This window comes from Coregonus clupeaformis, chromosome 10 (genome assembly GCF_020615455.1).
Source record: "Coregonus clupeaformis isolate EN_2021a chromosome 10, ASM2061545v1, whole genome shotgun sequence".
NCBI classification, from domain to species: domain Eukaryota; kingdom Metazoa; phylum Chordata; class Actinopteri; order Salmoniformes; family Salmonidae; genus Coregonus; species Coregonus clupeaformis.
In genome coordinates this window covers 54777837-54790094 of record NC_059201.1, presented here as the reverse complement: position 1 = coordinate 54790094, position 12258 = coordinate 54777837, and the positions used below count along the sequence as shown (strand labels likewise).

Sequence of the window (12258 nt, the reverse complement as noted above, 5' to 3'; positions counted from 1 at the left end):
TTGGAATACTGCAACTTACAATTGAATGTGCCACTCATTTGCCTTCAGCAATAGCCTCCTTCATGACATTGTAAAAAAATTTTTTTAAAAATAAACTGTGAAGAAAGGGTGAAGCCCAATATGTGATCATTTGTAATATTCGGTTTATTTTCCACTCATATATCTTATGATATAATATTTATCCTATTCCCTCTGTCAGGACTTCTCAGCGTACTCCAGCTACAGCCAAAGCCAGTACTCGCCATACTACAACACACACTACAACAGCCCGTACCTCGCAAGCAGCAACATCAGCCCTAGCGCCATCACCACGCCCATACCCTATCAGCATCCAGAACACCCCGCTGTGGTGCCCAATCACAGCCCTGAGTCCCACACAGGTACAGATGGTTGGCCTGCCTCTTCCCTTTATTGGAGAATGATTTATTATCCTCTTAACATTGTATTTATCTTTCTGTCGTGTTCTTTGCTGTTTTAGACATTTTCATTGACGGGATGTGTGTGTGTGTGTTCCAGGAGAGTACCATCCGCCCCCTAGCCCCCCCACCCCAGGGAAAGAGCCGGAGGGGGTGCCAGCCAGACGGAGCTCAGACGGGAAACTGAGGGGCAGGAAAAGAGTCAGTGACCCACAGCCCCCCCTGGACTCAGATATAGAGGTAATGTTACAGTCCATGGAAGTCACAAACACACACACACACACACACATGCACACACACACACACACACATCCCGTCAATGGTAGCCATTGAGACACTGACCTACAATATGACCACAGACAGTATAGACATATAGGCACACAACAGACCACAGACTGTTATTAAACAGGAAGAACAAAGGTTACTGGACAGATTGTTTAAAGTGAAGTTGCACTTTCATAACTGTAAAGAAATCATCAGTAGTGTCATTTACAGACCTCAGTCATTCATGTCATCAGTATTACAAAAACATTTTCCAACGAATGTTTCTACTGATTGATCAGTTTGTATGTGTAGCCCGCACTGTCATTTTCTCTTCAATTGAGATATTGTGTTATTTGGCTATTTGGCTAAATATGTGTATGTCTTTGTCTTATTTTCCAGCGTGTGTTTGTGTGGGACCTTGATGAGACCATCATCATTTTCCACTCTTTGCTCACAGGGAGCTTCTCCACACGATTTGGCAAGGTATAAAAAATCGACTTATATGACTTAAAAGACTCTCTCCATATCACTTCTCAAATTAAGTAACCCTGAAAGTATTTGCCGGCTTATATAAACTAATCCCTGATAGGGTTGCAAAGCTACAGGTAATTTAACAAAGTTAGCGGAATCTTCAGTAATTTTGGTGATTAACAGGTAATCTATGGCAATCTATGGTCATTTAGTAATTTATACTTGAATAAAATGTATTTATATATAGTATAACATTTTTATATCTGTGTCCATATTGTCCATGTGTTTCTAGTGGGAAGACCATATGGTTTAAGAGAAAATAGCCTAAAAAGCATCTAATCAACATTGGCATTATTTTCAATTAACTCTGCAACTCTTCCAACTATTTGCTTTTTTCACAGCTGCCACCAGTTTGGCGCCAAAACATTTACAACAAAGACATATTGACATAGTATAATAGTGTGTAATGTATTTAAATTTATATTTCATGCTGAAACCCTAATATTAAACTCCAATGCTATTCACTAAATTGATTGGTTATATTTAGGATAATGATTTACATCTTTGTCATTCTATTTTTTTTTTTTTATATTCTTATTTTATACATATGTTTTTTTGTTTTTTTTTTACCCCCTTTTTTGTGATATTCAATTGCGATTCAATTACGATCTTGTCTCATCACTGCAACTCCCCAACGGGCTCGGGAGAGGCGAAGGTCGAGTCATGCGTCCTCTGGGCCAATTGTGCGCCCGCCCTATGGGACTCCTGGTCATTGAACCCCAGGCTGTAGTGACGCCGCAACACTGCGATGCAGTGCCTTAGAGCGCTGCGCCACTCGGGACGTAATAAGGCCGCACAGAGATAATTACAGACACCTGTGATAATCTGAAGTACCCAAAAAGGCCACGTTTTTTATAATCTGATAAAATATTCTGGTAGTTTACTGGTAAACTTAAAAAGTTTCCAGTAATATTGTCTCCCTTTGCAACCCTAATCATTGATGATATAAACTATGCAATATCAGTTAGGGGTGATCCTAACTTCCAGTGGAATTTTGCGCATTGATGTCAATGGGACAAAATGAATATTCTACTTAGGTCGAAGTTAGGATTCACTCCTTAAAGCCTACCTTTTTAAGAAGTGTTTTTGTCCTTTGCTCTTTCCTTAACTTTTCACACACTTGGTGTTTTCCTTCTGTGCCCTCTTGTCTCTTTATATAATCCAGTGGACTTGTTTGGCCAACCCACATCCCACTGTTTGATTGACAGCTGAATAACCTTTACATAATAGACAGGCAGCTGATGAGGGGAACAATAGTCATGTTTCTTTTTTTTGGCCACAACTGTGTTTTGAATTCTCACGGTCCCTCTGCGGTTTGATGCGATGTAAACGTGGAGTCGGAGAGAGAGAGTATTAGACCTAAAGCGCTCCACCATTTCGGCACTCCGTTGTTTCTTTTTCAACATATCGTCGGGGAGAAAGCAGAGGGTGGAAGCGTTGACATTTGACTGATGTGCCAAATTCCTGATTCCACCCACCCAGCTTCCCCGCTGAAACGGCAAACTTCAATCCAACATGCTCTGACATCAAAACTTAGACATGCCAGGAAAAAAAAAGGTTTTGGGTAGGGGGGTGGAATCCTCAAATCCCCCAAAATGATTCTGACCAAAGGCCTAGTGGGATTATTTACGAGCCAGGAATTGGTTTTCAATTAGACAGGAGTGAGTTTGATATGTTTGATATGGCTCACTGTTAGGCAACGACCAATGTTTATGTTAGCTTAGGTTTCCCTATATGAAAGAAACAAGACCCCAACTTTTCTTTAAAAACAATGTATGGCGTGTCTAGTCCAGACAGACTATATTGTAACTCCTTCTGTATGACAGTCATTGTGTCATGACCAAACTCATTGAGGTAAACAAGTGTTTGGCCTGTGTTAAGGCGAACAAGGCAAGCCTGGACCCAGGAAGGGGTAGAAAACAAATGGTCGTGATGAAAGACTGTGGTTTTCACTGCCTTTGAAAAACCGAGGTGAACTCTAAGCACATGAGGATTTTATTCCCTACATTATTGGTCCAACGGCATCTTATTTATCATACGTAGGCTACAGTGGCCGCGTCTCTCTCTCTCTCTCTCTCTCTCTCTCTCTCTCTCTCTCTCTCTCTCTCTGTCTCAGCATGTGAATTTCCTCTCTGCGTGAACGATTTGAATACAAAAGTCCTTTCTGTGCTTTCTGATGTTTTCTTGTTCTCTGCAAATTCCTGCCTGTGATTAGCAGGAAGAGTAAGCTGAACCTCTTTCATTTTTATTACTACCTCCCTCCGCATTGAAGAAGACTTGTGCTTAGCAGAGAGTGTGATTACGGATAATTATCTCTATTTAAACTAAACACCCCCTCCCTCTCCTCCACCCCCTCCCTCTCCTCATCCCAACACTCTCTTTCTGCCCCCCTTCCTCATTCACCAAATCCACTTTGCTGTGGATCAATTGGAGGTGGGAGGAAGGCTGTCATTTTTCAAAAAATCTAACACTCACCTTTGGCTGACGCCACACTACTCCATTTTTGACACACTGCCAAGTTGTAGAACCACCGCTACAGCCACATTGTCATTACAGTACAGCACACAGCCACCTGCCCTGCTGGTGCCCAGCCACTCCCCACAACAACAATGCACTGGACTGTTTTCTTACAGACTGTGGTTTCTCTGTTGTCTACAGAAGATTTGTAATTCTCCCATTATTAGAAAAGTGTCTCTTCTTCATTCCTGAATTCTTCAATAACTGTGTGTGTGCTTGTGTGCGTGTGTGTGTGTGCTCGTGCGTTTGTACATGTGCGAGTGTGTGTTGTGTGTGTGTGACAGAAAGAGAGCGATACAGATAGAAAGAGACAGAAAGAGAAAGAGAGAAAGAGCAGGGTGCAGTTTGGTGGAAAGAATGATTGACAGAAAGGTAATCAGACTTCCTGCTCAGGTGATAGAACCTGTCCTGTCAATCCAAGAGAAGGGCTGCCAGTGTCTTTAGAAGGCTGTTTGGACAGGGAGAAAAAATTACTGTTAGGGGGGTTGGAGTTTGGAACGGCATCTGGTGTGACACATCCAACAGCTGCAAACGAGAGTGTAATCATTAGTCCAACAGTTGCAAACGAGAGTATCTATTGGACATATTCAGGTATGTTTATCCCCGTTTTGTCCCGTTTAAAGAAACGTTTTTCAACAGAATAGGCAGAATTAATAAACCCCTGATCACGCATAAACACAGTTCACTTTCATAACAGCCACGTTGTATTCCTTCTCGCATCTATGCGCTCTCCTCTCACCTTTTCCCTTCGTCGCTTGTGGACCTCAATGCACAACACATCAACTGTATGTGACCAGGCGAAAAAACCTTTCCAAGCCAAACCATAACTACTACACACAGCCTACATCGTTGTCACCATATTAGCTAAAGTAACGTCATAGTCAACATAGCTAATAGAACTAGCGCATTAGTAAACCTGCTACAATCATGCTGTAATGTTACAGTCAGTAACAGTAAGCAGTTTAGCTCTTACACCGGCGGGCCCCGGTGGCAATAAATTAGTAAAACCAAAAGCTTACCTTGACTTGGAAGAGTTCCAGTGTTGTGTTAGATAGTCATAGCCAGCTAGCTAACATAGCATCCCTCTGTTTGAGCAGGGTGTTTGAGTAGGCTAAACTAGCTAGCTGCATTTGGTTGCTAAGTAAGTGAAACTGAAAGTGAAAAAAAATCATGAAATCTCTCTTGATTCTCCTTCATTTTGGAAGAAATTAGTCTGTTCAAAACTGTTCAACTATTGTCTTTCTCTCTCTTTGAGTCAACTACTCACCACATGTTATGCACGGCAGTGCTAGCTAGCTGTATCTTATGCTTTCAGTACTAGATTCATTCTCTGATCCTTTGATTGGGTGGACAACATGTCAGTTCATGCTGCAAGAGCTCTGATAGGTTGGAGGACGTCCTCCGGAAGTTGTCATAATTACTGTGTAAGTCTATGGAAGGGGGTGAGAACCATGAGCCTCCTAGGTTTTGTATTGAAGTCAGTGTACCCAGAGGAGGACGGAAGCTAGCTGTCCTCCGGCTACACCATGGTGCTAATCTATAGAGTGCTGTTGAGGCTACTGTAGACCTTCATTGCAAAATAGTATGTTTTAATCAATTACTTGGTGACGTGATTATATTTAGTGTAGTTTTATCAAAAAAGGATAACTTAAATGTTTAAAAATATATATTTTTCTGAAAAATCACTGAGGAGGATGGTCCTCCCTTTCCTCCTCTGAGGAGCCTCCACTGTTTTATACCCAATAACATCAAGAGAGATAACCTTTTTTCTTTCTTGAGATGAACAATTACCTATGGAAGTAATGTTATGAGAGTATGTCCTCTTAAACACATGTAAACAAGTGGTTCATGAAGGGGTGAAACCTAACTTCCACTTTAGTCTAAAGTTATGCATTGATGTCAATGGGAGAGAAGGTAAAAACTAAGTGTGGAAGTAGTGTAATGAGAGTACATCCCCTGTATTGACCTTTGTAATGTCTTTGTGTCTCCTGTCAGGACTCATCCAAGGCAGTGTCGCTGGGGCTGTGGATGGAAGAGATGATCTTCAACTTGGCCGACTCACGGCTATTTTTCAACGACCTGGAGGTGAGACTTATTTACCTAATGGATTAGATAATATTTTATCCATTCCTTCACTCATTATCCATCCTCCGTTATCCATACTGTTGCATATTATCCATCATGCATCATCTAACATTCACACTTGTGTTTATAATGTATCATCCATATTTGTGCTTATTATCCATCATCAATCATACATACATCATCCATCCTCTTGTTTATAATGCATCATCCATAACATCACTTATATCCATCATCTATACTCTTGTTTATTTTCCATTATCCGTCAAACATCATCCATCATCCTCATTTGATACTATCAGTAGGGCCAGGAGTTTTCCCTGGAGTTATGTGACATCCCTCATGACAATATTACATCACGTTCTATAAATATTCCCTTTCATATTGTTAGGGTTACTCTGTCATATTCTCAAAAGATTTGAGTTGAAAGCCTAATTGTTTAAATGGGCTAGGGTTAAACTTGAGTATTTTTAACAGCATGAACAACAGGTAGGCTTTTCTCTGTGCATTCCACGGCCTTGTTCTGAAAAAAATCAGGCATAACTTTGTTTTGTGGTGAGAAGGAACACTGTGAGTTGTTAATTATAGGTGTGTGTCTGTCTCTGAAAGGGAAATTAATTGTGGGGAGGAGGAACAGCTGAGGGGAGGAAGGCAGAAAAAGCCGTTTTCAAACCCGCTTTTTAAGTTCCTTCTTTTTGTCAGCCTGTTGTTAGTTCCACATGCATACAGTAGGCCTATAGTGGGGGCCATCTTTGTTAGTCATATGATGTGGTTGATTTATGAAGGAATTTTCCTTCGGGTTTGTCAGCAGCTAATAGAGCGCTAATAGATGCCACAGGCTGAGTAACCTGTAGGCGATGAAGAGATACAAGCTAGGAAAAGCTCTACGATACCAAGGTTATGGAGAAACATGCTTTTAGAAGAAATGGAGGCTAATTTAAGTAGCTCCAACAATGTGGTGGTCTTGTGCTATGAGAATAGCCTCAAATCTGCCATATGTCACTGTTAATTTTGCACATGTAGCTCTATAGCCATCATCGAAACAAGGCAGATATGTACATGTCCTTGCATGCCAATTCATGTAATTAAATCACTTTAGTTGGAGAGGTGTTGAAATGACTGCTGTGGGGTCTAGAGCTGCCTAATAAAACCCTAGCTTAGCCTATTGGGTTCTGTGGGTCGTGTTATCGATTCCCTCTGTGTCTGTGGGAGCTGGGTCGCAGCATTGGGAGAGCGTTAGTGGAGCATTGGGGAGCATTGGGGGAATGAGGGATGCTGATATGTAAGAGTGTGATGAGTTAGCGTCTTCCTGTGTCTCAGGCCAGTTGAAAGGCGATAGTGCGGCCTGTCAGTCCGGTGTAGCCGTGTGAGAGAAGAGATAGAAGTCAGTAGTTACTGAAGTAGGTGTCAGGGGATAAAAGAAGGGAAGAAATGAGAATAGCAGATCAGAAGTTAGATTCAAAGGGATTTGGTGGGGAGGAGGTGGGAGGATAGTGCGTGTATTGTATAGTAGCATCATGGGAAATTCATTTTTAGGATTTGTTTGAGGAAGCAACTTTTTGCACAGTAGTTCGCTACCCTGCTTTATATCTACTATAGACCTAGCTACCAATATATCAAAAGTCCAGAAAACCTAATACTTTAAAAATAATACATGAATACTTCACAAAATACTGTTCAGTGGATCCTGTTTTTGATGGGCATATATCTGAAGGTTCTTTGGCAGTTGGCAAAAGGTGTTGATAATGCGTCACTTAGTGGGGTTTATTAGTGGAGTGTGGTGGCGTTAGGTAGAGCTGGTACGCCAGATTCCAAGTTTCTTTTTTTCTTCTGGCGCCTGGATGTCCCAGCAGCCTATTTCCGCCTCCCTGTTGTCTTTTGTTTTAAATGTTAAATTTTTTTATTTTGTTCTATCGCTCCCCGAGGCTCCCTTAAGAAGAAACCTGCCCATGCACAGCTCTGAAACGGATCTCGCTCTCTAATATATCCACTTTCTTTCCCAGGAATGTGACCAAGTTCATATTGATGACGTGGCGTCAGACGACAATGGGCAGGACCTGAGGTACTGTACAGCTTTTCCTCTTGAACTCAACTCGGCCCCACAGTTAAACCAGCACTGAGTGGGTTTGTAAAAGAAGGGGTGGGGGGTATATTGAAAATAAGTCCTGCTCTCTTTCTTGAAAACGTCTCCCACTGGGCACACACTGGTTTAATCAACGTTGTTTCCTCGTCATTTCAATGACATTACGTTGAACCAACGTGGAATAGACGTTGAATTGACATCGGTGCCCAGTGGGCTGTCTCTCTCTCTCTTTCTCGCTCTCTCTCCGTCCCTTTCTGTTTGTGTGTGTTTGTCTGTGTGCGTACATGCGTGCATGTGTATGCGTCTCTCGCTCTCTCTCCCCCCTCTCTTTGGCAATATAATAATATAATAACAGTATCATCATTCTTCAACATCTAATCAGAATAGTACTCTGTCATTCTCTCTGTCTCCCTTGTTCCAGACATTTTACTACATAAATTGATGAAGAATTTTAGGATAGATTTCAAAGGAATAGTTGAGAAAGTGCAAGATGTTGCTCAAATGCTTATGTGCATTCCTTACCGTTTTTAAGTGCTTTCGGGCATGTTGCTCTTTTCCACACAAAAATATTGATGAACCTCATTGGATGTGCAAACTGCATGTTCTCCCACTTAGATATAACACACTTATAATATTGATGTATTGTGTATTTAATTTGTTTTATTTATTGTGTCAATTATACTGTTAGCTATTGGTCTTATAAGGCTCATGGTTGGTACCTTTCTTTTTATTATTGCTCTTTAACTTTTGGATAATTGTTTTTGCATAATGCATTAATCCATTATTCTTTACACTACTCCAGTTATGATATTATACTAGGCCTACTCCATGTATCTACAGGTTCTGGTCTTAGGCACTGGTCAAATCCCACCAAACATCAACTAAATGTGTACATTGTTTAGACGTTAGCCCATTGGCATGCTTCTCTCTCTCTCATGTTTAGCTCTCTCCTGGTTGTTGTCTTGCAGCATGTATAACTTTGGCACAGACGGGTTTCAGAGCCCTGCGGGTGCTGGTACTCTGTGCCTGGGCTCAGGTGTCCATGGTGGGGTGGACTGGATGAGGAAACTAGCCTTCCGCTACCGGAGAGTAAAGGAGATCTACAACACCTACAAGAACAACGTGGGAGGTGGGTTCTGACAGGAGCTAGAAAGTGTGTGTGTGTGTTTGTGTAATATTCTCTAGCGGTTAACTGATATACAAATCACAATGTACATTTAATTTGTCCTTTCTGTATAATCATGATCATAATAAATAACGAACGTTGCATCTTTTTATACTGCTCAGCTATCAATTTGTGTTTTGTTTTTGTATACCAATCTATGATGAATAATGTGTTAGTGTGTGATTGTGGTTGTGGTTGTGTCAGGTTTGGTGGGCAGTCCCAAGCGGGAGGAATGGCTGCAGCTGCGGAGGGAGATGGAGGTCCTGACAGATCTGTGGCTGACCCAGGCTCTCAAGGCCCTGGCCCTGATTAACTCCAGGTCAGGACACACCCCTTCTCAACTGCCTAGCTACTCTATGGTGGAACTATTCAGAAAATACTAAACAATGTAAAGTGATATTAGCGTAGGTAATCCATAAAAATGAAATGGACAGTACTCCAAATGTATTGACCATTCATGTTTTGCATGGTTAATAAATATAATAAAAAAGTATAGAAATTGAACCTGGAGCGCTATAGAGCTACGGTATATTCACAACCAGGAAATATTGACAAGACTAAGATCGGGAGCTGAAATACCCGTTGGCTGGTATTTTTTCCTTTGTTGTCACTCTTTTTTTGTCCCATTCAAACTGACAAAATGCAATTCTCTTACTTGTTTGAACATGACTCACATATTGACATCATGTGTTGACATTTCTCTGTTTCCAGACCAAATTGTGTGAATGTGCTGGTGACCACCACCCAGCTGATCCCAGCCCTGTCCAAGGTCCTGCTCTACGGACTGGGCTCAGCGTTCCCCATAGAGAACATCTACAGTGCCACCAAGACAGGTGAGGCAACACACAGCACTCAATATGGCGTAGAACACTTGTTAGAGTTAAAAAGAGCAACTCATCGTCTCAAGGAAGGAATATTATATTTACAGTTGGGCTGATTGTTTTCGCACCGTGGTTGGGTAACAGTTTCTGTCGTGTACTACGATTTGTGCACAAGCCAGTACTAGCAGACTTTGTTTTTGTGCAATCCTTGTTTACGTTTGTGACATTTTTATTAAAAGTGTTATTTAAACACTTATTTGTTAACACTTACGTTTAACACTTTTAACGCTTAATTTGTAAACAATTTGAACACTTACATATTTTTAACACTTATTTATTAACTGTTACTTTTAACACTTTTAAACACTTAACACTTATTTTCTTATTTTCCAGGGAAAGAGAGCTGCTTTGAGCGTGTGGCCCAGAGGTTCGGCCGGCGAGCAGTGTACGTGGTCATAGGGGACGGAGTGGAGGAGGAGTCTGTAGCCAAGAAGGTGAGACTCACATGTAACCAGGAAAAGGGGTGGGGGTACACAAGATATTACCCCCTGCCTTATTTTTCATGCTAGTGCCAGGAAGTCAGATGAAATCGAATATGCACCCATACATATTATTTGACGCGTTTGCTTGTTATTATTTGAAAAAACAAAATAATGTTTATATCCTGCAGGATGAAATTGTGTTTGGTATTAGTTTGACTGAACTCTCTCCAACATGGCCTAAGACTGTATTAGCTCGCCAAGCTTAGGCAACTTGAGTGTGGTTAACCGAACAATAATAGCTAGCTAGTAACATTAGTCAGTGTTCAGCTAGTTACATTAGCTAGCTATTTTAGCCAGTGTTCATCTAGTTACATTAGCTACCTAGTTTAGCCAGTGTTCAGCATTTAAAACATTTCTGTTGGTGTCTTTCAGTATCTAGTTTAGCCAGTGCTCCACATTTTAAACATGTCCTTTTGTACCTTGCAGTAGCTAATTTAGTCAATGTTCAATGTTTTAAACATATCTATTTGTGTCCTGCAGAAGAACATGCCTTTCTGGAGAGTGTCGTGTCGGCCTGACCTGGAGGCTCTAAGTCATGCACTGGAGCTGGACTACCTCTAGTGGGCGCTATAACCATCCCATCATGCCTTTAGCCAGTTCCTGCCTGGTGATGCCACTTCCTGTCCAACGGACCAATTGGGTTGAGGGCGGCGACGATTCACCACCATACAAAAGCAAAGAATAAGGGACCAATCTTTGTATCAGCAGGGAATCGCAATTGTTACTGGAAATATTACATGTGCTTTCACCCTTTCACACAGGGACTTTTACATGTGAAAGGTATCCCACTTTGGAACTTTAGAGCGTTGCACTGAAAATAATGACTTGGTCAGGGATGGGCAACTGGTGGCCTCAGCATCAGCAGTTTTTCTCTTGTTATGTCAATTAGCCCATATCAGCTAAAATGTTTTAGATTGGTAAGTTAGTCCAGCGATCAGCTATCTAAACTAGTAATCATGGTTGAATTACCGGCCGGGGGCCCCCATTGATTTTGTTAGTCAGTCTCAGTCAGATATCATATTAAATACTGCAAACATTTCTCTCCAGCCTACGGCAAAATGTGTAGAATTACAAAAATGTTGCTGTAAAACAGCTAATTTTCCTCTCCGCCCATGGCAAAATGAGTAGAATTGCAGGAAATGTGTTACAATATTGCAAAATCTTCTCTCCGCCCCATGGCAAAATGTGTAGAATTGCAGCAAACTTTCTTTAAAACTGCAACATTTTCTCTATGCCCCATGGCAGAATGTGTAGAATTGCACAAAATTAAAAACTTTTTAAAAAACGTCTCTCCGCTGTCAAGAGGGGGGCTGCTAATATGTTTTGCTCACAATGTGGTGGGTGTGACCGGCGAGCAACTGCCATCCCTCATAATGAGTTCAGTTTTTTTGTGGCCCCCACCCCCATCAAAGTTGCCCATCCATGGCCTAGGTGATCTAAGTGCATTTAGTCCTTACATGGGAGATGATTTTTGTTTATTTGTTTGTTGTGTGCTCACTTTTCTTATTAGGAATGGGATAGAAGCAATTGTTAAGATAAGAAACCTTCTAGAAGAAGGATTATGAATGAGGATTGGACACTACCAGCAAGTTATTAAAGATAAATCCTACCTTGACTTGATCTTTTCACATGGCTTTTTTGATACATTGTACATTTCTATTATAACTATGGCCCCAATAGTAGCTCTGTCTCATTCAGCAAGTTATTGATTCATTAATAGTCTAAATATATATATATATATATATATATATATATATTGTTACCTATAATTTGTGACCTACAGTATTTATTGGTCAGTTCAGTTATACCTAATCAAATTGATATTGTAGATTAAGAT

The 12258-nt window shown here is 41.1% G+C and overlaps 1 protein-coding gene across 2 annotated transcripts in view; it reads left to right on the top strand.

Annotated features, from left to right (window-relative positions):
* Positions 1-11602, top strand: part of LOC121576024 (eyes absent homolog 2-like) — a 45748-nt gene extending 34146 nt beyond the window's left edge. For both annotated transcript variants that reach the window (XM_041889324.2, XM_041889323.2), the window contains 10 exons: positions 200-380; positions 517-656; positions 1080-1163; positions 5724-5813; positions 7814-7872; positions 8862-9022; positions 9263-9377; positions 9770-9891; positions 10273-10373; positions 10902-11602. In XM_041889324.2, the coding sequence (XP_041745258.1) occupies positions 200-380; positions 517-656; positions 1080-1163; positions 5724-5813; positions 7814-7872; positions 8862-9022; positions 9263-9377; positions 9770-9891; positions 10273-10373; positions 10902-10982 (1134 nt within the window). In that variant the 3' untranslated portion in view covers positions 10983-11602. The remainder of the gene's footprint in view (positions 1-199; positions 381-516; positions 657-1079; positions 1164-5723; positions 5814-7813; positions 7873-8861; positions 9023-9262; positions 9378-9769; positions 9892-10272; positions 10374-10901) is intronic.
* Positions 11603-12258: the final 656 nt, after the last annotated feature.